This window comes from Gopherus evgoodei, chromosome 16 (genome assembly GCF_007399415.2).
Source record: "Gopherus evgoodei ecotype Sinaloan lineage chromosome 16, rGopEvg1_v1.p, whole genome shotgun sequence".
Taxonomy (NCBI): Eukaryota; Metazoa; Chordata; order Testudines; family Testudinidae; genus Gopherus; species Gopherus evgoodei.
In genome coordinates, this window is record NC_044337.1 from 3,085,566 (window position 1) to 3,112,321 (window position 26,756).

At 50.6% G+C, this 26,756-nt stretch overlaps 1 protein-coding gene across 4 annotated transcripts in view; it reads left to right on the forward strand.

The window, feature by feature from the left end:
- Nucleotides 1-4,383: 4,383 nt before the first annotated feature.
- Nucleotides 4,384-26,756, forward strand: part of TRAF2 (TNF receptor associated factor 2) — a 46,880-nt gene continuing 24,507 nt past the window's right edge. For 2 of the 4 annotated variants that reach the window (XM_030536086.1, XM_030536089.1), the window contains exons 1-4: nucleotides 9,092-9,158; nucleotides 15,462-15,682; nucleotides 17,648-17,726; nucleotides 19,578-19,676. In XM_030536086.1, coding sequence (XP_030391946.1) covers nucleotides 9,111-9,158; nucleotides 15,462-15,682; nucleotides 17,648-17,726; nucleotides 19,578-19,676 — 447 coding nt within the window. In that variant the 5' untranslated portion in view covers nucleotides 9,092-9,110. Of the gene's footprint in view, nucleotides 4,452-9,091; nucleotides 9,159-14,606; nucleotides 14,700-15,461; nucleotides 15,683-17,647; nucleotides 17,727-19,577; nucleotides 19,677-26,756 lie in introns of those variants that run through there. The other 2 variants (XM_030536087.1, XM_030536088.1) reach the window with 2 other exon arrangements.

Consider the following 26,756-nt stretch of genomic DNA (forward strand, 5'->3'; position numbering starts at 1 on the left):
GTGGCTGCAGATGTCTGGCCCCTGCGGTGGCTGGGCCTCGACTGAGCTCTGCAGGCGGGCTTTTATACTTTTGGGTCTGCGCCGTGACCTCTGAGGAGCGGGCACAGGACCCAGTGGCTCCGCCAACGGTGGTGGAGGGGGAGGTTTCTCCCTCAGCGGGGTTGTGGGGTATCCCACCGCCTCGCTGCAGCATCCCATCTATCGCTCCTCCACAGTTAGGGAAACCCATTTGTGCAAAGCCATCCACAATGTCCTGCACATTCCCCAGAGTCATGGTTCTTCTTAGCAGGATGCGATTAATGGCCCTGCATACTTACATCAACACGATTCCAATGGTCGACTTTCCCACTCCAAACTGGTTTGCGACAGATCGGTAACTGTCTGGAGTTGCCAGCTTCCAGACTGCAATAGCCACCTGCTTCTCCACTGGCAGGGCAGCTCTCAATCTCGTGTCCTTCCGCTGCAGGGTGGGGGCGAGCTCCTTACACAGTCCCATGAAAGTGGCTTTTCTCATCCGAAAGTTCTGCAGCCACTGCTCATCATCCCAGACTTGCAGGACGATATGATCCCACCACTGAGTGCTTGTTTCCCGAGCCCAAAAGTGGGTTCCACGGTGCTGAGCATTTCCGTGAATGCCACAAGCAATTTTGCATCGTACGCATTACGCAACTTGAAATCATTGTCAGACTCCTCACTGTCACTCTGGATGTTAAGGAACAGCTCGACTGCCAAATGTGACATGCTGGCGAGACTCGTCAGCATACTCCTCAGCAGTTCGGGCTCCATTTCCTGCAGGCTGAAAGGGAAGACAGATCGCACTGCACAGAAACCGTTGAAAGATGGCGCCAAATGTGGATGGAAACACAGGGATTGCTGGGATGCGAACCGATGCATCACAGGGTATTGGGACAGGACCCAGAATGCCCCACCTCCCACCCACCCTCTTCCCATAACTCACGGCACCAGAACGGGAAGAGGTCCTCTGTGGGATAGCTGCCCATAATGCACCGCTCCCAATGCCACTGCAAGTGCTGCAAATGTGGCCATGCCAGTGCGCTGGCAGCTGTCAGGTGGACAGACTGCAATGCTTTCCCTACTCAGCTGTACGAAGACAGGTTTAACTCCCAGCTCTGTACAGCTGCAAGTGTAGCCATACCCACAGTCTTCCCGGAGCTGATCTGCAGCTGGGCGTGGCCCTGCCTGTGTGTGTGTATGTTAGAGGAGGCTTTAATAGCCTGGCTCAGCAAGACAGGTCACAGGGGGACCAAGCTGGCAGAACAGGTAAACTCAGTGGAATCTCAGCGCATCAGGTGACTTCCCAACGGGTCAAACCCATCACAGGGTGATTCCTGGCTCATGCAGACAGACTCACACTAACTTTCATCAAGCTCGTGCGCTAAGAATAGTATCAGAGGGGTCGCCGTGTTAGTCTGGATCTGTAAAAGCAGCAAAGAATCCTGTGGCACCTTATAGACTAAGAATAGTAGTGTAGCCACAATAGCCTGGGCAGCCGCAAGCAGTGGCACAAGCTAGCCATCCTGAGTGCAAGTGGGTTTGTACTCAGAGTGCTACCCCTCGCTGCTGCCTGTGCTACCACAACTCCACCACTGCTGTTAGTGCTCTGGCGAGAGGATATCTGCACTAGCTGGGCATTACACCCCTTGCTCCAAGTGTGGCTGTGCCGGGGGAGGAGAACAGCTGAGGCACGGGAGCAGGTTATATCAGGGCAAAAGCCCCCTGCCTGCTGTACACAGAGGCCCCCAAAGGAGGCTGGCCAACCTTTTCTGTATGCCAGCTGCCTGAGACTTGAGAGTGGGAAGCCTACAAGTACATTCTCACAGTGGGGTCAGTCCAGCCAGCGTGGGGTGACAGAAGCAAGGAGCACTGGCTGAGGCTCTCTCTTGTTTACAGACAACCTCCATCCACTAGTCCCCCAATTCATTGCACAAACACCCCCCAATTCTGGCTAATCACTCTTCCTGTCATTTATCAGCTCCCTTAGCTGTAGGCCTGCTACCTGCTCCTATCACCAGCTGGGGAGCAGGTTGCAGAATGAACCCTGAGCATTGCAGCTGGGGGCTTTGTGGGAGGCCCCAGAATTGCTTGGCCGAGTCCTACAAGAAGCAGCTTTCCTTGACAAGCTCCAGAGTAGCACACAGTCCCCTTTGGATGCTGAAGGAGCCAGGGTGTGTGTATGTGACTCCCGTTCTGGATTAAGCCCCAGTGTGGGGACCAGCAGCACGCTCCAGGGCTTGCCAGGGGCCAATTCAGTCCTTAGTGTGTAGGTTATAGCTGCCTCAGGGACTGCCATAACTTGCACTCTAGTTGCAACATCACCCCCCTACACACACACACATTCTTCCATTGAGCCAATCTAACATCTCAGAATAGCTGTGGCATAGATCCCCTGCACTGGTGGCTCCCATGAGGGCAGTGGTGTAGACCTGACTATGCCAGCTTTGTGCCTGCTGGGGACTCTCCTGAACTCCCTGGGAAGAGGACAATCTGACTACTTCACACCCTGCCAGTGCAAAGAGCACTGAAGACCTCAGCCCTGTGGCACTGAGACATGGCATTCTTGGGGATGGGGACATAAGAACGGCCATACTGGGTCAGACCAAAGGTCCATCCAGCCCAGTATCCTGTCTACCGACAGTGACCAATGCCAGGTGTCCTAGAGGGAGTGAACCTAACAGGTAATGATCAAGTGATCTCTCTCCTGCCATCCATCTCCACCCTCTGACAAACAGAGGCTAGGGATACCATTCCTTACCCATCCTGGCTAATAGTCATTAATGGACTTAACCTCCATGAATTTATCTAGTTCTCTTTTAAACCCTGTTATAGTCCTAACCTTCACAACCTCCTCAGGCAAGGAGTTCCACAAGTTGACTGTGTGCTGCATGAAGAACTTCCTTTTATTTGTTTTTCATACAATCATAGGGTTGGAAGGGACCTCAGGAGGTCATCTAGTCCAACCCCCTGCTCAAAGCAGGACCAATCCCCAGACACATTTTTACCCCCGTTCCCTAAATGGCCCCCTCAAGGATTGAACTGTCAATCCGGGGTGTATCAGGCCAATGCTCAAACCACTGAGCTATCCCTCCCCTCACAGCCTGCTGCCCATTAATTTCATTTGGTGGCCCCTAGTTCTTATATTATGAGAAGAAGTAAATAACTTTTCTTTATTCACTTTCTCCACACCACTCATGATTTTATATACCTCTATCATAACCCCCTTTAGTCTCCTCTTTTCCAAGTTGAAAAGTCTTAGCCTCTTTAATCTCTCCTCATATGGGACCAATTCCAAACCCCTAATCATTTTTGTTGCCCTTCACTGAACCTTTTCTAATGCCAGTATGTCTTTTTTGAGATGAGGAGACCACATCTTTACTCAGTATTTGAGATATGGGCGTACCATGGATTTATATAAGGGCAATAAGATATTCTCAGTCTTATTCTCTATCTCTTTTTGAATGATTCCTAACATCCTGTTTGCTTTTTTGATTGCCGATGTACACTGCATGGACATCTTCAGAGAACTATCCATGATGACTCCAAAATCTCTTTCCTGATTAGCTGTAGCTAAATTAGCCCCCATCATATTGTATGTATAGTTGGGGTTATTTTTCCCACATGCATTACTTTACATTTATCCACATTAAATTTAATTTGCCATTTTGTTGCCCAGTCGCTTAGATTTGTGAGACCTTTTTGAAGTTCTTCATGGTCTGCTTTGGTCTGAACTATCTTGAGAGTTTAGTATCATCTGCAAACTTTGCCACTTCACTGTTTACCCCTTTCTCCAGATCATTTATGAATAAGTTGAATAGGATTGGTCCTAGGACTGACCCTTGGGGAACACCACTAGTTACCCCTCTCCATTCTGAAAATTTACCATTTATTCCTACCCTTTGTTCCCTGTCTTTTAACCAGTTCTCAATCCATGAAAGCATCTTCCCTCTTATCCCATGACAACTTAATTTACGTAAGAGCCTTTGGTGAGGGACCTTGTCAAAGGCTTTCTGGAAATCTAAGTACACTATGACACAATGAAGAGATCCAAGAGCCCCTTGCACTGCCCCAAAAGGACTTGGATTTGCTAAGCTGTATCAAATAATCTCTATGGGGTGGTTAGGGAGGTGGAATATAATGATTTGCTTTGAAATGTACGCCTGTCTTTGTAAAAGTCACAGGTCTTTTGGCCTGACCTTTAGCAAAACCAAGTTCCCCCTGTGAAAGCACCTCTGGGTGGCTATTGCTGGCCTGGAACTTCACATATGGTTTTGGTTTTCAATTCCTTTCTCCGCAGTTCTTATTAAAACAAAGCCAGCCCCCTTCTGACTCTTCTCTAGGCATGCGTCTCACTTCCACTTTCTGTTCTAAGCAATCACTGCCCAGCCAAGAGCTGATTCTCAGAGCTGGAATGAGCTATGTCACTCTTTTCAAAGGTAAGGGAGCTCTGCTGCTTTGTTTAAGGCAATCAAGTGTGCTAAAGAGTCTTTGGAGGCCAGTCCTCATCCTGGGGTTTAGCCCACATGCCTCAGAGTGGTCTGCAGGTGTCCTGTGTGGCATGGAGAAGAGGTACATTGCCTGGAGTTCTTAGCAGAGAGCCTCGAGTGGTGGATAGATTGTCTTATGCAGAGTGAAATTCATCATGTGCTCAGTCAACAGACACAGCACGGGCTGCAGCATTATTGATGTAATACAGATGCCTGCACAGATAGACTGGACAGAAGCTAAACTGCCCTGCTAATCAACTTGACCTCTAAAGACCGCTCAGGGGGGTGAGTACTTTCCAGTGCCCATGCAGTCCATGGCCCCCTCTGCTGAGGCTGCCAACAGGGGCCAGTTGATGGTGGGCATGAACCCCATCTTTGGGTAGGCTAGCCCCTCCCCCCCGTGGCCGGTGAAGCCCTGGCCCAGCCAGCCCTGCCCCGGGCGACCCCATCTCCAGGCTGCTGGCTGGACCAGTGTCTCTGTTGGCTTCAGGGGAGAGGGGGAGGTTGGCAAGACCTCAGGGCAGATCATGGGTGGGGCAATGGCCTGGGTTAGGGGAAGCTTAGCCTTCCTTGGCCTTTGATACCCGCCGCCCATGGTGGCGGGTTGTGTGGTGCAGGCACCAACTGTTCACTAAGGACTGGTCCAAGATCAGCAACTCATTTGACAGGAGTCACTGATTTCGAGCCACTGCCACACTGGGCTGGATTTGACCTGGGAACCTTGGGCTGAAAGGCTTGGACTAAGGCTTTCTAGCAGTCTGAATTCATTTGAAAAGTCTGTTGTTTTGAAGGATTACACATCTGTACTGTAGGGGTGACATCCTGGCTCCATTGAAGTCCATAGGGTCAGGATTTTGCCCTAGGGGATTATAGAATGAGGCTGATCCAAAGTCTGTGAGTCTCCATTGCCTTCAATGGGTTTTCAATAGGGGCCATGCTGTTCTCAAGCACAGAGTAAATGCTGTAGGCTCTGCAGGGTGGAGATAGTATGTTTAGTGATTACAGCACAGGACTGGGTGACACACAATGTAAGTTATACTCCCAGCTCTGCTGTTGACTCTATACTATTGGGCACCTCAGTTTCTGTAAGATCACAAGCTGTTGGGAAGTACTTTAATTTCTGTACCTTGGTAAGGTGTTGGGATCCCACAGTGATGAGGTTGGGATGAATGGAAGTAGTAGTACCCAGGTGTTCTTCTGAGTCAGGCCATCTCAGATAAGAGCATTTCATTCCCCAAGGGAATTGAGAAACGAAACCTCAGATCTCACTTCCATTCTGTCTAGCAAGGGGTTTCTCTTTTGAATGATGCTGGGAAGAACTGTGGCTGCTTCAGCTGCCCCAAGCCAGGCAAAGTGGTGTTTTGCATGAGGTGTCTGATTCCGGAAAGTGCAGGGAGTGGAATTTCTGTGATTCTTTATTAACTTGAAGCAAGGGGGTGGAGAGTGGGGGGAAGCTATGACAGCAGGGGCTTTTGAAAAGCTTTATTAATTATTCATGTTTTAGTATTGTCTACTTGTGTGGCGCAATGGATGTGCCTGGCATTTACAGCTCAGCGAAATGACAGGAGCCAGCCCTGAGGAGCTTGCAAACTCTGTGTGTGGGGAGAGGGGGCTCGTCTCTGGATGTGTAGTCCAGTGGTTCTCAAACTTTTGTACTGGTGACCCCTCTCACATAGAAAGCCTCTGAGTGCGACCCCCCCTAATAAATTAAAAAGTTTTTTATATATTTAACACCATTATAAATCCTTGAGCAAAGTGCGGGTTGAGGTGGAGGCTGACAGCTCGTGACCCACCCCCGTCAGGGCTCCCCACCAGTTTGAGAACCATTGATCTAGTCTGACCTCCTCTCTAACACAAGCCATTCAATTTCACCCAGTGAAATTTAGCCCATGGAAGCAGGCAGCATGGAGGGCCCTCTATGAGGCTGGTGATCTGTGAGTGGGAGGTGGCAGGTTGGAAGCGAGATTTAGATCATCCTCTTAAGAACCCACTACTTGTTCTGAGGAAGGAGAAGTAGAGAACGTGGTTCCTGGGAGCTCTGAGGAGAGAACTATGATCTGCATCCAAGACAGCCTTAACACAGGGATGGATAAACATGAGGTGCAGGGGGATTGTGTTGTGTTGTGGGCCTGCGGGGAGGGGGCAAGGTGCTGTGAAGGGTTAGGGTTAGGCAGGGTGCCGTTCGGGGGGGCATGACACAGGCACGGGTCCGGGGGAGGTCACAGGCAAAGGATCTGGGGAGGCAGGATGCCATGGGCATGAGGGGATGGGTCAGAGGGTGACCCAGGGCCAGGGAGGGCAGGTTGCCGTGGTCTGGGGGTGTCACAGGCACAGGTCAGGGGTGTGAGGGGTGACCCAGACACAGGGCAGGATGCTGTGGAACAGGGGGTGACACAGGTACAGGGCCAGGAGGGTAGGCAGAGTGCTGTGACCCAGACACAGGGTCGGGGGGGCGGGGTGCTGCGGTCTGGGGGTGACAGAGGGTCGGGGCCGGGGGGGCGGGGTGCTGCGGTCTGGGGGTGACAGAGGGTCGGGGCCGGGGGGCGGGGTGCTGCGGTCTGGGGGTGACAGAGGGTCGGGCCGGGGGGGCGGGGTGCTGCGGTCTGGGGGTGACAGAGGGTCGAGGCCGGGGGGCGGGGTGCTGCGGTCTGGGGGTGACAGAGGGTCGGGGCCGGGGGGGCGGGGTGCTGCGGTCTGGGGGTGACAGAGGGCCGAGGCCGGGGGGGCGGGGTGCTGCGGTCTGGGGGTGACAGAGGTCGAGGGCCGGGGGGCGGGGTGCTGCGGTCTGGGGGTGACAGAGGGTCGGGGCCGGGGGGGCGGGGTGCTGCGGTCTGGGGGTGACAGAGGGTCGGGGCCGGGGGGGCGGGGTGCTGCGGTCTGGGGGTGACAGAGGGTCGGGGCCGGGGGGCGGGGTGCTGCGGTCTGGGGGTGACAGAGGGTCGGGGCCGGGGGGGCGGGGGTGCTGCGGTCTGGGGGTGACAGAGGGTCGGGGCCGGGGGGGCGGGGTGCTGCGGTCTGGGGGTGACAGAGGGTCGGGGCCGGGGGGGCGGGGTGCTGCGGTCTGGGGGTGACAGAGGGTCGGGCCGGGGGGCGGGGTGCTGCGGTCTGGGGGTGACAGAGGCACGAGGCCGGGGGGCGGGGTGCTGCGGTCTGGGGGTGACAGAGGGTCGGGGCCGGGGGGCGGGGTGCTGCGGTCTGGGGGTGACAGAGGGTCGGGGCCGGGGGGGCGGGGTGCTGCGGTCTGGGGGTGACAGAGGGTCGGGGCCGGGGGGGCGGGGTGCTGCGGTCTGGGGGTGACAGAGGGTCGGGGCCGGGGGGGCGGGGTGCTGCGGTCTGGGGGTGACAGAGGGTCGGGGCCGGGGGGCGGGGTGCTGCGGTCTGGGGGTGACAGAGGGTCGGGGCCGGGGGGGGCGGGGTGCTGTGGTCTGGGGGTGACAGAGGGTCGGGGCCGGGGGGGCGGGGTGCTGCGGTCTGGGGGTGACAGAGGCACGAGGCCGGGGGGCGGGGTGCTGCGGTCTGGGGGTGACAGAGGCACGAGGCCGGGGGGGCGGGGTGCTGTGGTCTGGGGGTGACAGAGGGTCGGGGCCGGGGGGGCGGGGTGCTGCTGGTCTGGGGGTGACAGAGGGTCGGGCCCGGGGGGGCGGGGTGCTGTGGTCTGGGGGTGACAGAGGCGCGAGGCCGGGGGGGCGGGGTGCTGCGGTCTGGGGGTGACAGAGGTCGGGGCCGGGGGGCGGGGTGCTGCGGTCTGGGGGTGACAGAGGGTCGGGGCCGGGGGGGCGGGGTGCTGCGGTCTGGGGGTGACAGAGGGTCGGGGCCGGGGGGCGGGGTGCTGCGGTCTGGGGGTGACAGAGGGTCAGGGCCGGGGGGCGGGGTGCTGCGGTCTGGGGTGACAGAGGGTCGGGCCGGGGGGGGCGGGGTGCTGCGGTCTGGGGGTGACAGAGGCACGAGGCCGGGGGGGCGGGGTGCTGCGGTCTGGGGGTGACAGAGGCACGAGGCCGGGGGGCGGGGTGCTGCGGTCTGGGGGTGACAGAGGGTCGGGGCCGGGGGGGCGGGGTGCTGCGGTCTGGGGGTGACAGAGGCACGAGGCCGGGGGGGCGGGGTGCTGCGGTCTGGGGGTGACAGAGGCACGAGGCCGGGGGGGCGGGGTGCTGCGGTCTGGGGGTGACAGAGGTACGAGGCCGGGGGGGCGGGGTGCTGCGGTCTGGGGGTGACAGAGGATCGGGCCGGGGGGGCGGGGTGCTGCGGTCTGGGGTGACAGAGGGTCGGGGCCGGGGGGGCGGGGTGCTGCGGTCTGGGGGTGACAGAGGATCGGGCCGGGGGGGCGGGGTGCTGCGGTCTGGGGGTGACAGAGGATCGGGCCGGGGGGGCGGGGTGCTGCGGTCTGGGGGTGACAGAGGATCGGGCCCGGGGGGGCGGGGTGCTGTGGTCTGCGGGTGACAGAGGGTCGGGGCCCCGTGGGGGAGGTGCCAGCTGCCGCGCGTGACAGAACTGCCCCTCAACCGCCACCAACTGCCGCTGCTGGCACCGGCACCGAGCGGAGGCGAAGGCGAAGGCGGGGCTTAGCCGGCGAGGGGCGTGGCCTGAGGACGCGTCCGGTGGGCGTGGCTTATGGGGGTGCTTCCGGTGTTGCTGGCGGGGAGCGGAGCGAGGCTGCCGGTAAGTGAGGCAGTCACCCCCCCCCTGCCCCCGAGGCCGGCCGGCCCCCTGTGTGCCTGGCCCGCGTCCGCCCCGTGGCGGGGTGTTGGCCCCGGGAGCTTGGCCCAGGGCCGGCGGGGGCGCGTGGCAGCGGCCGAGCGGCGGGGCCCGGTCCGGTCCCGTCGCGTCCCGCTGGAGGCTGGGCTCGGTCCCTGCGCGTGCGTGGCCCCGGGCTGGCTGCCGAGTCCGGGGGGCAGCGGGGAGAGCCCCGCCCGGGCACTGGAGCAAGCGGCGTTGGCGGGAGGAAATGGAGACGGGAAGTGCCGGCGGGGAAATCGCAGGCTGGCAGCCCGGGCGCTGCGCTGGGAACTCTCTCCGCCGGCGGGTCCCTGTGCGTGTCTGGCCGCGGCGGGAAGGGGCTGAGGGGCGGCCTTCGCTGCGGGATTGTGTCTGCTCGGAGCTGAAGTGTGCCCCGGGGAGCGGGCCGACTGAAGTCTGGGGTTGCTCTTACTAAGCTGCGCCTTGTTGTTCCCTCTGTGTGGGCGATCCCCAGATCTTACAGACCAGTCCAGCCTGGAAATGCCAACCGGCGATAAACCACCCCAGTAGGTATTGGCAGTAGGCACAGTAATGTGCTCTCAGCCACAAACACTGATCCTTGGCCATTTCTGAACACTTCGCCTGGTTCACATCCTACTTAGCATTGCCCGAAATGCTGGGAAATACCACTGCAGGCAGTGTACAGAGCTGTGCTTGTCAGAAAGGTGGGCCCCAGTCCCTGACAACCTGTAAACTTAGTGGGTGAATGTCAGTCTAGTTCCCAGCAGATGGGAGGAGATGGTCTTGCAAAAACCTTTATGGACCACATTAACTGACACTTGGTTGGCCATTCTCATTAGCATGGCCATGGGTTAAATTGTGTCAGTGATTAAACACAATGAGCAGGATTCTGAACTGCTGTCCTGTGGGGATTCAGCCTTCAGAGTTTTCAAGTATGAAATTCACCCAAAAATTATAAAAGGAGGAAAACAATTAAAAACAATCAGTTTCTGTATGGATTGTAGAATCCATATTCTCGCATTACTGTTGTTCAGCCGCTGTAGCCACATGAATATGTTGGTGTAATAGGGCTACACTCTTATTAATGAGAGAAATTGCAGTACCACAGACCTATACACTCGCTCCCTCACTTGCCAACCCCACTAATTTTTTGTTTTCTGTGCAGCTGTTGTATAATCGACACCCTGCTCAGTGGTTTGGGCATTGGCCTGCTAAACCCAGGGTTGCAAGTTCAATCCTTGAGGGTGCCATTTAGGGATTTAGTTGGGGATTGGTCCTACTTTGAACAGGGGGTTGGACTAAATGACCTCCTGAGGTCCCTTCCAACCCTGATATTCTATGGTGCTTTTGGCAGAAATAACATTTTTGTGAGTTAATCAGTCCATAAAGGGCACTACATTTATATTATAATTAAACTAGACCTGAACACTAAAGTGTGTGTGTCTCAGAGTTTCAGTCCTTGTCTTCAGAGCTCTTCATGGGATTGACCCAAAGTACCTGAGGGATTGCCTTGCTCTCTCAGACTATGGTCTTCCATTCTAGCTATATTCCACTGAAGGAATGAAAGTGGTTAATAATGCAGCTGTCAACCAGCAGAGTGAGACTCAAGTGTAAGACTCAATTTTCTCAGTAATTGGCCCATGATTGTGGGAACTTGCTCTTAGAAGAGTTAGAATTAATGCAACTCTTTTAATCTTCTGATCAGAATGTAAAAACTGCTTTGCTGATCTAGTCTTTCCATGATGATAACTGAGTGGGGTGTGGAAGAAAGATACAGCTACTGTAGTGATGAGCACAGTACAAATGTTTAGGTAGGCATAACATGAATAAAGGATAAAATGTACAGGTCCATTTATTTATAGTTACAGTGCCCCACAGATGCCCCCATACTTATTTAAACTGAACACATGAGAACACATTCACCCGCCAGCTCTTTAAGCTTGCCTTTTGATGACCACAGGCAATGAAATCCTTGGATTCAGATCTCAGCTGATATGGAAAGTGCAGCATGGTATGCTCTAGCATCTCTCTAGGTTAGGGATGGGTAACTTTAAGGTAGTAGAAGGCCACAAAATCCACTAAAATCCTTTGGCTAGCAGGGGTGTATGATGTGGCGGAAAATAGGGTCCTGCCCTGAGTGGTTGCAGGGAGGGGGAAATCTGGTCCTGGTGCAGGGCTGGAGAAAGAGCCAGTTCTGTGCTCACCTCACAGCAACAGCTCCTGTCCCATGGAGTTGGGTCTGGTTCCCTGCGCCAGCTTGTTGGCTCTTGCTACAGCATCATGTGATGCGCAGATTTATGTGCAGGAAGGACCTGGCCCATGCAAAGCCCTGTGTCTTTCCTGACCATTACAATGATCTAACAGGCCAGATTTGTCTTTTGGGCCACCAGTTGCGTATCCCTCCTCCGGGTCACTGGTGGAGCTGCACAGGTAACGGCTGTCAATGAACGGTTTCGAGAATCGAAAAGTTTTCTTTTCTGCATTGGGACAAATCCGAAATGTTTTGTGGAGAGTCAGCGAGAACTCACCCCAGAGCAGCCTGGTGGTTATGGCACTCTCTTGGGATGTGGGAGACCCAAGGTTCAAGTCTCTGCTCTACCTAATTTGGAGCCGGGATGTGACTAACTATCAAGCTATTCTGGCTCAGTAGCTTCTGTCTGACCAGAAATTCTGTCCTGGACATGAGAAACTTTTCAGAAGACAGTTTCATTGGAACTGATCTATTACCACACACAGTTTTGGTTTTGATTGGCATTTTCTGATGAAAAACCATTTTGTAGAAAAGTCCCTGACTACCTCTAATTCCTGGCTAAGCATTCCATTAGAGGGAAGTGCAGACTCAGTAGCACCCTGGATTCATAGACTTTAAGACCAAAGAAGGGATCATTAAGAGAATCTGGTCTGACCTCCTGTGTGACATAGGCCAAAAGATATCACCCAGTAATTCCTGGATCAAGCTCATATCTTGTGGTTTAGCCAGAGCATATTTTTTTCCCTTCATGAAACAGCCAGGGTTTTCACTGAAGGTGAACGTCAAAATTCTTGGCTAAATTAAATGCAACCAGCAGTGGAGTGGCTTATTGCTATTATGTCAGACTGACTTCTGAATTGTTCTTAGCTAGTGATTCTGGGTTATTTGGCATTTACATGAACTGTTCCATCACAACAATGTCTGGCCAATCCAGAAAGCTTTTTAACAGGCTGTGCCATTAAGTTTGCCTTGTAGGGGGGAAAAAGGCAGCAATACAGAACTAAAAGTGATTGGTTATAAGTTATGCCTCTTCTCCCCAGAAATGCTGGTAGTTACAAGAGCTAGTGTATGTAGGCAGTGGAATCCACCTTGCTTTTGGTTAGGGTAGTTTTACTGGGAGTAAAGGGAAGGAAACCACTAGTCTGTTAGCCCACTTGGAACAGGGTAATTAATAATGGTCTCCACATCCTATGGAGCCAGGGGTTTCAAACTCAAATCACCATGAGGGCCACCTGAGGACTGGTATATTTGCCCAAGGGCCGCATCACTGGCACCTTTTCAAATAAAGGTACAATCACACACCCCTCACTCCACCCCACCCCTGCCCTGCCTCTTCCCACCCCTTCCTCACCCCTATTCCAACCCCTTCCCCAAATCCCTGCCCCTGTCCTGCCTCTTCTCCGCCTCCTCCCCTGGGCGCATGGCTCCCTGCTCTTCCCTGCTCCCTCCTGGAAAGCGCTAAGCTGTTTGATGGTGGGAAGCACCTAGAGGTAGGCAGAGGAGCGGGGACGCAGCGTGCGGGGGGCGGCAGGTGAAGGGAGCTTGGCAGCCACAGGAAATAACTGCAGGTTGGTGCAGGGAGCTGCGGGCCGCATCTTTGAGACTCCTGCTATAGAGTGCCTTCTACCAGTGGTCCTCAGGGCCCTTTATAAACATTGATAAATTAACCTTCAGGACTCTCCTGTGTAGTAGCTAAGTACTGGTAACTCCATTTGACAGCGGAGGTGTAGAGGGGGATTTATATGTTCAAGATCAGACTTTGAGTCTGTGGCAGAGCCAGGAATATAACCTAATTAGACTTGCTGATTTCGAGTCGTGTATACAAACCTCTAGGTCAAATTGTGGCCATTTCGGACCCTTTACACACACTTAAGAACATGTTCTGTGATCAATGTGCTTAATTTTTCATACACTGATTCCTCTGCGTTGGGAACATTCTCGTTGAAATTTTACCTTTTCTCCAGAGAGACTCTGATTATTCAACTCTTGCTGTATACGTATAATGGAATCTGTGAACCAAGAGCGTTTTCACCTGCCTTGATGTCGGCTCTCTTATCAATGAATATTGGCAATGAGGTTAGGGCATTACCTGCACAGCTTTACCCTTCTTCTGGCCCTACATAACTGCATGCAATCAGAAGGAGCACTGCTCTCATTCTATCTTCTCCATTCTCCCCTCACACCCCCTATCCTCCAATCCATTATTTGCTGTGATTGCCGTTGTTGGCAGTGTTCACTGCCCACAAAGTGGGAGGATGTCATATTGGAACAAGGGCAGAGTCTTGGGCTAGTGAGAGGCAATATCCAGTAGTCTTCTCCTTATTACCTATGGAGGAGTTAAGCTTCCTGACATTGCTGGTTGTAACTCCTTGCCTTCCCCAAGGCACCACTGCCTCATATCTTCTCCGTGGTTCAGCTACACTTAATTACTTTTGTGCCATTGGACATTTGTGGAGGGAAAGATCCTGCAAGATGCCCTAAACTTTTCTAGAACTGTTAATTTATCTTTCAGGGAGACATTTTTACTGTCTTGATAGATGCTCAATAGCCAAAATTTACACCAAGTTATTTCTCTTAATAAATATAGACTACATTAAAAACGTCTAGTTAAAGTCAGTCATCAGGCAACACCTGGTCTATGTTTACAAGTTAGATTGACTTAGCTATGTTGTTCAGGGCTGAAAAAGTTTACACCCTGAGGGCTGTAGTTAGGTTGACCTAGTCCCCAGTATAGACACGACTGTGTTGCCAGAAGAATTCTTCCATCAGCCTAGCTACCACCTCTCATTAACTATATCAATGCAAAAACCGCTTCCGTCAGTGTAGGAAGCATCTACACTACAACACTACAGCCGCAGCTCTATACCTGTGTCAGTGTAGTGGCTGTATTGTAAATATGGTCTCAGAATACATCAGATTTAAATGCTAAAAGCATGGAACTCAGTCTAACCCCAGCTTACAGCTTGTTTGGCTGTTTTGATACAAAGATAACATACATGGAGTGAAGGTACCTTCCAATCTAGTCTGTACATGGCAGCATTGGAAGGGAGGTTTTCTGAATGGCGCACACAGTAAAAATAAATCATCATTCTGCCTTTTATTCCCAGTGTGTTACTCCTTTCATTAGATTATACCATTTTTGCCTCTTGGTTTTACAGACCTTCAGAGAAACCTGGAACCCTCCGACACCTCAGATTACATTTGTAAATCTTGGCTCTTGCCTGTTCAAATAGGTTCTCTCTGTGACACAGGTGAGCCACTAGCCTTATATAGAATCACAGTGAATTTTGACAACTGACAGAAATGGAAGTATGTGACACTGGATCATGGCTGTGTCACCTGATGTGTAGGAAGTTTTCAGGAGGCTGTTTGTTTATTCTCTTGATCAGTTTGACATTAGGGAAGCTTTCTCCTCTTGGATCTCTCTTGTTTTGGACTGGAGGCAGCAATTTGTCCAAAGTTTATTTTTCCATAATTAAGGTGGATGGGGGAACTATGCAAGAATACCCCACCCCATTTCCTTGTTTCATGTTTAACTTTAGAGCCACTGCCCCTGGCAAATGCCAGAACAAGGAGCAATGGTCTCAAGTTGCAGTGGGGAAGGTTTAGATTGGATATTAGGAAAAACTTTTTCACTAGAAGGGTGATGAAGCACTGGAATGGGTTCCCTAGGGCAGTGGTGGAATCTCCTTCCTTTGAGGTTTTTAAGGTCAGGCTTGATAAAGCCCTGGCTGGGATGATTTAGTTGGAGTTGGTCCTGCTTTGAGCAGGGGGTTGGACTAGATGACCTCCTGGGGTCCCTTCCAACCCTGAGATTCTATGATTCTCTTCTATGATTTAAGACAAAATCTGCCCAGGTGGCTGTTTCAGTGTGTATAATACACTGCAAACCTGTGTTTAGGAATAACAAGTTTAGCTTCCAGGTGATAAATGCAGTTAAGGTAGTGAAAGGTGAACCTTGTCCAACTGAGAACAAGATAATCAAATGGGACAAAACATTTTTCTTTTTTCAGGCTCGTGAGGCACATCTGGGGTTTTTGGTTCACATGGCAGCAGCAAACTCGACTCCACCTGGTTCTTTGGATTTAAACCAGCCGGGATTTTCAAAGGAGATACTGGGGACTAAATTGGAGGGCAAATACCTCTGCTCTGAGTGCAAGAATATTCTGAGAAGGCCATTTCAAGCTCAGTGTGGACACCGCTATTGTTCTTACTGCCTGAAGAAACTTATAAGGTAATTTATCCCTCTCCGGTCTGAAACAAAATGATTAGGAGCAAAGGAAAGCAAAAAAAGGAAATACAGCCTTATTTTCAGTGGGTTGTGAGCGAAGGCCATGTTTTATATCTGTCTCTTAATTTCAGCACCTGGTTCTCTTCAGGCCTTAGAGCAGTGGTCTGAAACCTTTTTACACACAAGATCACTTTTTGAATTTAAGATCAACCCAGGATCTACCCCGCCCCTTCCCCGAGGCCCCACCCCGTTCACTCCATTGCTCCCCTCCCTGTCGCTCGCTTTCCCGCACCCTCACTCACTTTCACCGGGATGGGGGAGGGGGTGCAGGCTCTGGAGGGAGTTTGGGTGCAGGGAACATATGGTCAAACTGCACCTAATCTCAGTGTCATTTGTGATTTATAGATCCAAAATCCTTCAGGGATTGTCACAAATCAGTGTAACGTTCTCAACTGTGGGGTGTGCATTGGCTGAGCTTCAGGCAGGAGGTTGGGGTGCAGGGGTGAGGGGTGCAAACTCTGGGAAGGAGTTTGGGTGCAGGAAGTGGTTCCAGGCTGGTGCAGAGGAGGGTGAGGGATGTGGGCTCCAGTAGGGAGTTTGATTCAGGAGAGGGCTTCGGGCTGGGGCAGGGGGTTGGGATGCGGGAGGGGGTGCGAAGCTGTAGGCTCCGGACAGGAAGTGCTAACCAAAGGTGGTTCCCGGCTGTCGGCACAGTAAGGCTCAGGCAGGCTGCCTGCGTGCCGTGGCCCCACGCTGCTCCCAGAAGCGTCTGGCTGCTGGCATGTCTCTGCGGCCCTGGTTCCCAGCCAATGGGAGCTGCAGGGACACTGCTGGGGATGGGGGTAGTGCATGGAGCTGCCTTCCCTCGCCCCCACCTCCCCCCAGGGGCTGCAGGGATGTGCTAGCAGGCAGCTGTTTCTGGGAGCAGCGTGGGGCCAGGCCAGGGCAGGCAGGCAGCTTGCCTGAGCCTCGCTGCACTGCCTGGCTTTTAGTGACGTTGAGATTGCAATCAACTGGCAGAGGCTCCGGGATCAACCAGCTGATCTCGATCGACAGGTTGGTGACTACTGCCGTAAAGAGTATGTCTACACAGCATTTTGCCATTCTCGGGAAGGAGCTTCCCAACCCAGGTCAACCAAGTTGGGCTAGCAAGGCTTGCACTAGTGCTCTACAAATAGTGTGTAGACAGTTCTTAAGTTGCAGCTCAGGCTGGAGCTTGGGCTCTGAAGCTGCTCTCTCCAGGCTTCAGAGCTTGAGCTTCAGTCCCAGCCATAACTTCAAAGCACTGTCTACACAGGTCTTTTTAGAGCGCTAGCAGAAGCCCCGCTAACCCCAGTCTGTTGATCTGGCTGGAAGGCTCCTTCCCGTGGGCTCCAAAATGCTATGTAGACATACCCAAAGTTTCCTGAGTTTGTTGTGTTCTTCAGGTGGTATGGTCAAGCCGAAACCCAGGAGATTCTTGGGTATGAAAAAGACCAGGTGGTCCATCTGGGTTGGTCCACTCTTATTAAGTACTGTTGTAAGTGACTATCGGGGCCGTATAAAGAATTTGCTGCTTGTAGGTCCGTGCTTGGCAATAATACCACATGTGTGAAATGTAAAAATACATTTTATGCTCGCAAAAGAAGTTTCAATTGACCTTTTTAATTTCTCTGTCTTCACTTTTTAGGGCTTGGGGGAAGTTAAATATAAGAACAGCTAATCATGAGAGGAAGAAAACGAGAATAAAGATCAGTACAAGGAAGAAATAACTAAAATAGAGCAGAAATGTATATCCATTAAAAAGATCAATCAATTAATGCAAAATGTTTTAGTAAAGGGTTCCATTTGCTGTTTTAAAAATCTGCTTGTGTAAATAAAGCACCTTTGGCTCTGAGGGATCTCTTGAGAAGCCTCTTGTCACTGAATCACAAATTCAGCATGAATCTTTCTATTTTGTGGCTGATTTTTTTTCCCCACCCTCATTAGCTCTGGGCCTCAGAAGTGTGCAGCCTGTATTCAAGAAGGAATATATGAAGAAGGAGTTTCTGTTTTAGAAACAAATACGGTAAGTAAGACCTCTCCAAAGTAGAAAACATTGAAGTCATTCATAAACATTTCCTGTTTTTGTTTAGAGTGAGAGGTACCTAAGAATGGTGGAATCCATTATCTAAGAAGTTGTGAATTCAGTATCTCGAGTGTAATAATTAGTGCTGTAATTGATTCCCCAACTTCTAAAATTCAAGACATCTTACAACACAGTTTACTTGTTTAAACTCTGCAATAAAGATTTGTCATAGATGCTGTCACACAGTCTGGAGTGGCTTACGACCATGAGTGTCTACTTCAGGGCAGACTATCAGAAACAGGGTCCTTACCCCATACTGGTGATATGCTCTATAATTCAATTTCACCAGCCCAGTAACAAATGTGAACTCCTGGATCACTGTAACAGTCTTACTATGGAGTCACACACAGTCCCCTTGGGCACTCCAGTCTGTCTTGCCACCCAGGCAAGCTGGACTTATGATAAATGGTCACTTACTTCAGAAATCACAAAATACTCAGGTTGTGACCAGTCACTTACCACAGATCAATTTGTATCTTAGATCTCACACCAAAGACAACTCCTGTAGCCAATCTTGTACTAAAGTAATTACAGGTTTACTAATTAGGAAAAAAAAATGAGAGTTATTTACAGGTTAAAGCAAGGAAGCATGTACACACAAATGAGTTGCCATCTACGGTACCTAAAGGTGACAGGTGTAGTAATCTGTCAATTCAAAATGTCGTTCAGGAGAGGCCAAGGAGTAATCCCTGGGGATGTCTGCCTAAGGCTATGTACATACTACAGGTTAGATCGGTATACATTACGGTGAATAAGCCACCTCCCAAGCAACGCAAGTTACAACAACCTAAGCGCTGGTGTGGACAGTGCTATGTTGGCGGGAGAGCATCTCCCACCGACACAGCTATTGCTGTTTGCAGAGGCTGGAGTAATGAAGTTGATGGGAGAGTTCTCCCGTTAGCTTAGAGCATCTGCATTACCAGCAGCACAACTGCACCAATATAAGCTCTGCATTGTAGCCATGGCCTTAGTTTGGTATGAGAGTTCAAACAGCAAAGAAATGAATTGTGACCCTGTTTTATCTTTTACATTTAGGGCATGTCTGCATTACCACTTATGTCACTCAGGGGTGTGAAAAAAAACATGCTTCTGAGCAACATAAGTTTCACTGGCATCTGTGTCCCTAGGAGAGCTTCTCCCACGGACATAACTGCTGCCACTCATGGAGGTGGTTTTATTGTGTCTGTCGGAGAGCTCTCTCCATTGATACAGCTGTGCCACTATAAACTTGCTAGTGTAGACACAGCCTTAGCTTTCCAGGCCATGAGACAAACTCCCTTGTGATAGGGTTGTTCACCAATCCTATGCATTGTGGTGATGTTCCTTAATGGCCTGTGTAATCTTGATAGGCCTCTTTAATGGGAGGGGGGCATGATTCCTGTGTCTGGATTCCCAAGTTCAGAGCAAACATTTTCAAAATTTTGAAGCAAAATGTACATATTTCCTTATAGTCTGGAATACGGACATTACATGTGAGATTAATACATGCAGCAATTTATAAGCATTTCATAGAGACTAAACACTAAATACATTCGTATAACACTAATACCTGTTTTGAGCAACATTAACATACAGGTGAGCTGGTTTGGTTTCAAGCTATGCATTCTTAGCTAATTCCTACGGCCCTGGCTGTAGCTGCTTTACAAGAGTCACAGATCCATCTCTAAGGGTATCGTGGGACAACAAGTTTGGGGAGACTGTTTGTTTCATAGCAGTGGCCTGTGAAGAATCTGGAGACTAGATCAAAGCTGCAATCCCAGAGTAACGTGTCTTTGCTTTTTTCCATTTGAGGCTTTCCCAGATAACGCAGCGCGTCGGGAGGTGGAAAGTCTGCCGGCTGTCTGTATCAATGATGGTTGCCCATGGAAAGGGACTATTAAAGAATATGAGGTAAAGACAAGAGTCTTTCCATGTATCTCTTCATTGTGCTTTCTCTTTCCTTTTGCATGTGAGTGGTGATGGGCAAGGCACTGGGAATTAAATGAGTTCCTGCTGTCATTAGCCGTCAGCTTCTGAGCTTTCAGATGCACTAGCTCAGTCCTAGATAAACTCTGGCCTCCTGGAACGTTCAGAGCTTTCCAGTCTAACCTAGGTGGTTGTGTATCTAGTGAGGGTGTAGACAGACTGGAGAAGTTTTCAAATACTTCATATGATCCCTCAAACCAACCACTTTTTCCTTCTATGACCTCCAAAACTACCCACTTCTTACTTCCAATATACACCATATCCCAGAATCCTCCTTACTGCATCAGCCCAGAATAACTCCTCCAAAAACTATAATCCTAGAAATACTGGGCTGGAAGGGATCTCCAGTGGCCATCTAGTTGAGCCACCTGTGCTGAGGCTGGCCCACATAAACCTAGACAATCCCTACCAGATGTTTGTCCCACCTGTTCTTAAAAAACCTTCAATGATAGGGATTCCACAATCTCCCGTGGAAGCTTATTCCCAGAGTTTAACTCTCCTGAGTTAGCAGGTTTTTCCTAATATCTAACCTAAATCTCCCTTGTTTCAAACTATGCTGATTTCTTCTAGTCCTACCCTTGGTGGACACGGAGAACTGTCCTCTTTATAACAGACCTTAACATATTTGGAAACTGTTAGCAGGCCCCCCCACCCCTCCTCGGTCTCCATTTCTCAAGACTAAATATACCCAGGTTTTTGAACCTTTCTCAGAGAGCAGGTTTTCTAAACCCTTTATCATTTGTGTTGCTGTCTGGATTCTCTCCAATTTGTCTCTGCCATATATTATGGCCAAAATAGGCATTTACCTTCAGGCGTGAATAAATGGATTTGTTTTGGGGATGTTGGCATGGATATAGTTCTTGTCCTGCCCACTGCTCTTTTGTATTCAGGGCCTATAGTAATTGCGAAGGTGAGGCCATTCCCCAACACACAGGAGGCCTGGTCAAGAGGTCCACAGAGTCATGGATTCAGTGGGTATGCCTCCAAATAACCTCTTCCATCAGCTTGCTAGACAAAATGGCCTCTGCACTGCCTCTTCCCCTTAGCATCAGAACTACACCAGTTCTGTGTTCAATGCCATTTGCAGTTTTTATGGCCCAGTGAATGGGACCATTAGCACATATACGTACATATGGTACCAATCTCATTGGAAAGATACATTCCTATTGAAAATTTCATGAATGGCACATTTCCCAGCACTCAGTGAATAGAGACTATTGCAGTAATTTGCATTGTAAGGATTTATTTGCAGTCAGATGAATTAGGAACCACTTACAAAAAATAAATATAAAAGAAAACTTGGTCTGCTGGGAAATGTTTACAACCCTCTGGAAACACTGGAATCATAGCCCAGACTGTGAGAACCGCTGAGTGAAGGGACTGAGATAAGAGCAGTTGGTGAGTCCTAAGGAGTTGGGGTGAGGAAGTGATGTTTTATTCCTGACAAAGCATTTAAGACGAATCTATTTAGTGTGACATCTTGATTCTATTAGCAATGCCATTATCGGGAGGCAGGAAGAACTATGATTACTTCTGATTTTGTCTCAGTCCTCTGGTTTGCCTTTTGTGACCACTAGTAGAGAACTTCATCTGCACTTTGGCCAATACTTTAATACTTATAGGCTTGGATTTCAGCCTAGAAATTCAGTGGGAGTTGGGTGCTGAGCTCCCTTAGACTGCTGTGAAAATGTCACCCCTAGATCCATGAGAGTCATGGTGTATTTTTGCAATTGACTGAAATAAATGTTAAATTCAAGCTCTAACCCTAGTGCTTGTTGGTAGTGTTTCTTATTTATAGGGAGGAGATTAGAGATGGCAGCTTCAGTATACCAGTGTGTTTACTGAGGATTCAGATTAGCATTGTTGATGCATGTAGATTGCTGAGTTCCGATTTCAGTTCTGTGCTGTATGCCTGGCAGCTGTTACCATGAAGTTTTGTGCCCCAATTTAACAAATGGGGCCAAATTCAACTGTGGCATAAGTGAGCCCAGCTCAATTAAGGCAAATGGAGCTATGCCTGACAGCAAGGTCTTCAGCCCCCTCACTTTAAACAGCTACTGACTAGTTTGGAAATATGTTTGAGAACTTTAATTCCATTGGATTTCCAAAAAAGGGCATGAGGGCAGTTCCTGTAGGGCCAAAGAAGTGTCCTCTGTAGCCATATGTCAGTGTAATCTTGTAAGATTTCACAAGTTAGACAGGGTTGGACTTGGTCAGTACTTGGATGAGAGACCTCCAAGGAAAAGGTGCCACACGCCATGTTGTTGGTGATTCATGAGATAGTATTTTCCCTCGCCAGTCAGTGCTGTACCAAAACCTAGCATGATAAGAAGTATTTGCTGTTGGAAGTAACTTCTTTTGGATAAGACATTAAATTGAAGAGCTGACCTCTGGTTGCCATTTAAAAATCTTACGACATTCTTGGAAGATTATGGGTGTTAGCCTAGGTGTCCTGGTTAAATTCCAATTTGAGTAACTTATGTTCTACCTTCTTAATTCCTTCTTGTGTGTGAAAAGGGATGTGAGATTCTCCTGTCCCAAACTATTCTGTAGTATTGCTGTGGACTGTAGATAACTACCCAACTTCACCCCAGAGGTGTCTGCGCTCCAGTAGTGAGAGAAGCTATTCATGGGAAAGGGGGAGGGAGAGCACTTTGGGATCCTTCTGAATGGAATGTGCTGTATGCATGTGAGATATTAGTTGACAAGCACTAGCCTTCTTTACTCTGCTCTTAACAATCAGAAAATACTAAAGATTATTTTGCTAAAATAAAGTCAGGTCCATTGGAGGCAGTCTAGTGGAAGCATCTTGGGCTGCTGCTGGGCAGTTCTGAGCCCGGAACTCTATTCTGAGGGATAGGCAATACTCTTGAGGAAACTCTGTGCACCAAAAAATTAAATTATCTGCCAAAAAAATAAAATTTTTGTGCACAATATTTTAAAATTCTTCAACATTCTGAAAATTTTATTTGTCAATACATATATGTGGAGGCTCCAGCATGGCAGTGGGGAGCACAGGTCACTGACTGCATGCAGGGTGATCTCCCACCTCCAGCACTCTGCTCTCCCTCCTCCTCTCCGCCACTGACAGGAACTCAGCAGTGAGGCTGCACCCGACCCTGACACAGCGCAACGGCCAAGCCTGCCTCAGAAACAACCTAGGCTCTAGACCGGACACACCAAGTGTGGGTGGACAGGCAGGCTCAGCCTAGCAGGATCCAAGTGTAGAGGGGCTTAATGTGGGGGATTCAGGTGTGGGGAAGAGGGTTCTGTATGGGGCAGTCTGGGTGTGGGCAGCTCAGTGGGGGATCTGAATGCAGAAGGGCTTGTTGGGGGGGTACCAGGTGCAGGGGCAATGGGACTCTGCAGGGGGGTCCAGGTGAACGTGGTTGGGGCTTAGCAGGGGGCGTCCAGGTGCAAGAGAGGAGGGGCTCGTCAGGGTGAGGGTCTGGGTATAGGTGGTTGGGGCTCAGTGGGGTGGTCCACATGCAGGGACGGTGGGGCTCGTTGGGGTGGGGGTTTGATGAGCCTGCTTAACAGGGGAGCCCCAACTTCAGCTGCTGCAAAGGGGATGCCGCATGGCAGGCTCCTGCTTCCCCTATCCTCTTCTCTTCCTCATCCTATCACCCTGCCCCACCCCCTCCCCATCTCATCCCCCTTCGTTCCCCACTGCTTCTTTCCCATACCCCAGCCCCTTTTCCCTGCCTTACTGCAGCCCCTCACTGTTGTACAGAAAACAGGATGTCTCCCAGCACACAGAAGACTAGCACAACTGGCACTAGGACTCAGGAGGCGGCAACCAGCTGCAAAGTCAGCTGAACCGTGCGGCACCCTCTTTCAGCCAGGCAGCTCTGCCCTCGCAGAAACGGGGGCGGGGGAGCAGTGGCATGTGACTCCATGTGCCTCCCGTGCCTCACCTCTGTTTGGGGGGCAGTGCCTCCTCAAAACTACACCATGGGCATCCCCTGCCCCTCCCATCCCCACCTGGCTTCCCTTGGCTTCTCCATCACTTTCTGCAAGGAAACAAAGAAATCTGCAGGTGGACATGTTTTCTGCGTGGCGCAGAGCAAGGATTGTGGGCATGGTAGTAGTGACTGTTGTGTCTGTAGGGAGCTGGAGAGGGATTATGGCAGCTGTAGTAGTTGATTTATCTGATACCTCATATCTCTGCCCCATTGTGGCAAGGTGTTGGATTGATTGTTACTGAGGGTGAAGGGAAGTGCCCAATAAATATGTCAAAGCGGGGTCTAACCAGCATACTACATACCTGTGTACATTTCTGGCTAGTACAGACACAGTCATTAGGTGAGCAAGGATTGCAGAAGGGGGCTGTGGGTGTGTCAGCTCTTCTGTATAGCATGTCTAAAGCTCTGCTGTGTCATCTGAAAGCAGCAATGTGTGTTGCTGCCTTCAGCAGCAGCAACACTCCCACCATGGAAAGCCCCTTGCTGTGCTATTTCAGACTGAGCATGGAAAGTACCTAAAAGATAATTCACTGTGTATTCATTTTAAAAGCTTGCAGGCACTGATATCAAGAGAAACTCATTTGGCTACCTAGGAGACTGTGTCACTGGTATTTTAGTAATTTCACAGGGGTGGGAGAGGAAGAGCACCAGCTTCTGCAGCTGAAAATTTTCAGCCCTTCACCCTTGAAGACCTTCCTCAGCTTTCCAAGTTTTGTTTTCTGTTTAAGCAACCAGAGGTCGTGTCTCAAATGCAGCATATTTTTAACTGCGTGTGTGGGCAAAGTTCATGCTGTCTCTTTCAACTCTTCCTATTGGGAAAATTATTAAAATATTCAGCACTGTCACAAGAGATCTGAATTTTTAAATACAATTTTCTTCTTGCTGTGTTTTGAATATGCTGGTAAATGCTTGGAACATGCGAAGAGTTTTTAAAAACAGGTGCTTTACAGAAAGGAGAAAAAAATTACAGATGAGAGATGCAAAGACTGTGAAGTTAGGCAGTTGGAGCATGAGAAATAACCAAGAAAATATATCCTTGTGACTTCCAGGTGCTCAGATATGATGGTGATAGGAGCCAAATATGTACCTAGAATAGGTACAGACAGACTCCTAAGGATCACCTAAGTCCCCAGCTCTTCACACAGCAATAAAATGGCACTTCTCTCCCACCTTGCAACAGAGTGATGAGGGAAGTGAATGTTCTTCAGCTATAGAGAGAGTCTCTTAATCAGCAGCAGGATTTTAAAATAAATTGATAGGGACATAAGGTCTTGCTTGAAGTTAAGCTCCTTCTTGGGGAATATAGGGTGATTTGAAGGCTAGGGAGACCTGAATGGAGCAACAGGATCTGCCCTTCTAATCCTGAGAGCACTATTTAAATAGACTAAATGAGAGGTCGGATTAGTCTGCCAGGTAGTTCTGTGGCTAGGTGGTCTGTTTTCAGATAAAATAGAGGCCAGGAGGGAGAAGACAGTAAATTGGTCTAAAAGAAATTCAGTCTTCCTTGTCAGTTGAGTTCAGCTAATAAGTATAGATGAGCTTTCTTGTCTGTTGGGATCATAACCTGTCCTGGTCCAGATTCAGATTGTGTTTTGTTAATACCCTGGTCTTCGCATTACTAATAGTTTTGTAGGCCTGGAGCCTTTTGCCAGAGCTCAGCTGAACCTGCGGAAGAGAATAAAAAATCCAGTTGAATATCTGTGTGTGTGGCGAAGACTCCCCCCTCCAGAATTTAATTCAATTGGTAGAGGGGAAGCGAACGTCCCATCTCTACCCCCAGAGTTCAGGCTTCAGGATTACTTCTGGGATAATTTAGTTACTGAGATTGGTCCTGCTTTGAGCAGGGGGTGGGACTAGGTACCTCCTGAGGGCCCTTCCAACCTGGATATTCTGTGATTCTTAAGTTTTGTGGCTGGACAGAGTGGTCTTGCTGCTAGAGATATTTCAGTGCTGTGGGTGGAGTCTTAATTTAATGGTTTTTACTTGGAATGTAGTTCAGACCTGCTGGCCCTTGGAATTGCTTCAACTTTTTTTTTCCTCCTTGGAAATTGATATTAAAGGTTCCGCAGCACCGTCCGTGTTCGTTATAGTAAGATATTGCATCTAAAGCTTTGTGGCTGGAGTGCCCTGTGATGCTGGGCAGGACACCAGGGTTCTGTCTTTGAAATTAGGAAGGAACTTCTGTTGTATTTCCCTGTTGGAAGCTTCTGGTTCCAAGCTGGTTTATAGCATTGGGGCACCATTTTCAGCCAGTTCATAGCTGTATCCTGCTGTCCTCACTGGAAGTGCGTGTTGCAGCACTCGGTGCTTGTAGGTAGAGACGGTGCAAGGAAGTCCGATTCTGGAGAGAAGGCCTAGTGACTCTAGAGCTGGGGCTGAAATCCACAGACTTCAAGACTGGCCTCCCTTAAAGTTGGAGCGGCAAAGTTTGCATAGCTGATTGCCTAGATGTAGATCGGGATGGGCAAACTTTTCAGCCCGAGGGCTACGTCGGGGTGCAAAACTGTATGGAGGGCTGGATAGGGAAGGCTGTGCCCCCCAAACAGCCTGGCCCCTGCTCCCTATCCGCCTCCTCCCACCCCCTCCCACTTCCCAGCCCCTGACTGCCCCCTCACAACCCCCCACCCATCCAACCTGTCCCCTGCCTGCCGCAACCCCTGTTGACACCCCCACCCCTATCCAATCCCCCCGGTTCCCCATCCCCTGCCCCCCCAAACCTCTGCCCCATCCAACTGCTCCCTGTCCCCTGACTGCCCCCCAGGACCCTTTGCCCCCCTTACCACGTCACGCCTCCCAGCTGGAGCCAGACACACTGCCCCGCTGCCCTGCATGAGCATGCAACCCTGCCACCCAGAGCGTTGCCCATGTGGCAGCGTGGCTGTGGGGGAGGAGGGACAGAAGGGGAGGGGCCAGTGGCTAGCTGCCCAGCCAGGAGCTCAGGGGCCGGGCAGGATGGTCGTGGGGGCTGGATGTGGCCTGTGGGCTGTAGTTTGCCCACCTCTGATGTAGATTGTTTCCTGTCCAACTGCTGTGTGGGAGG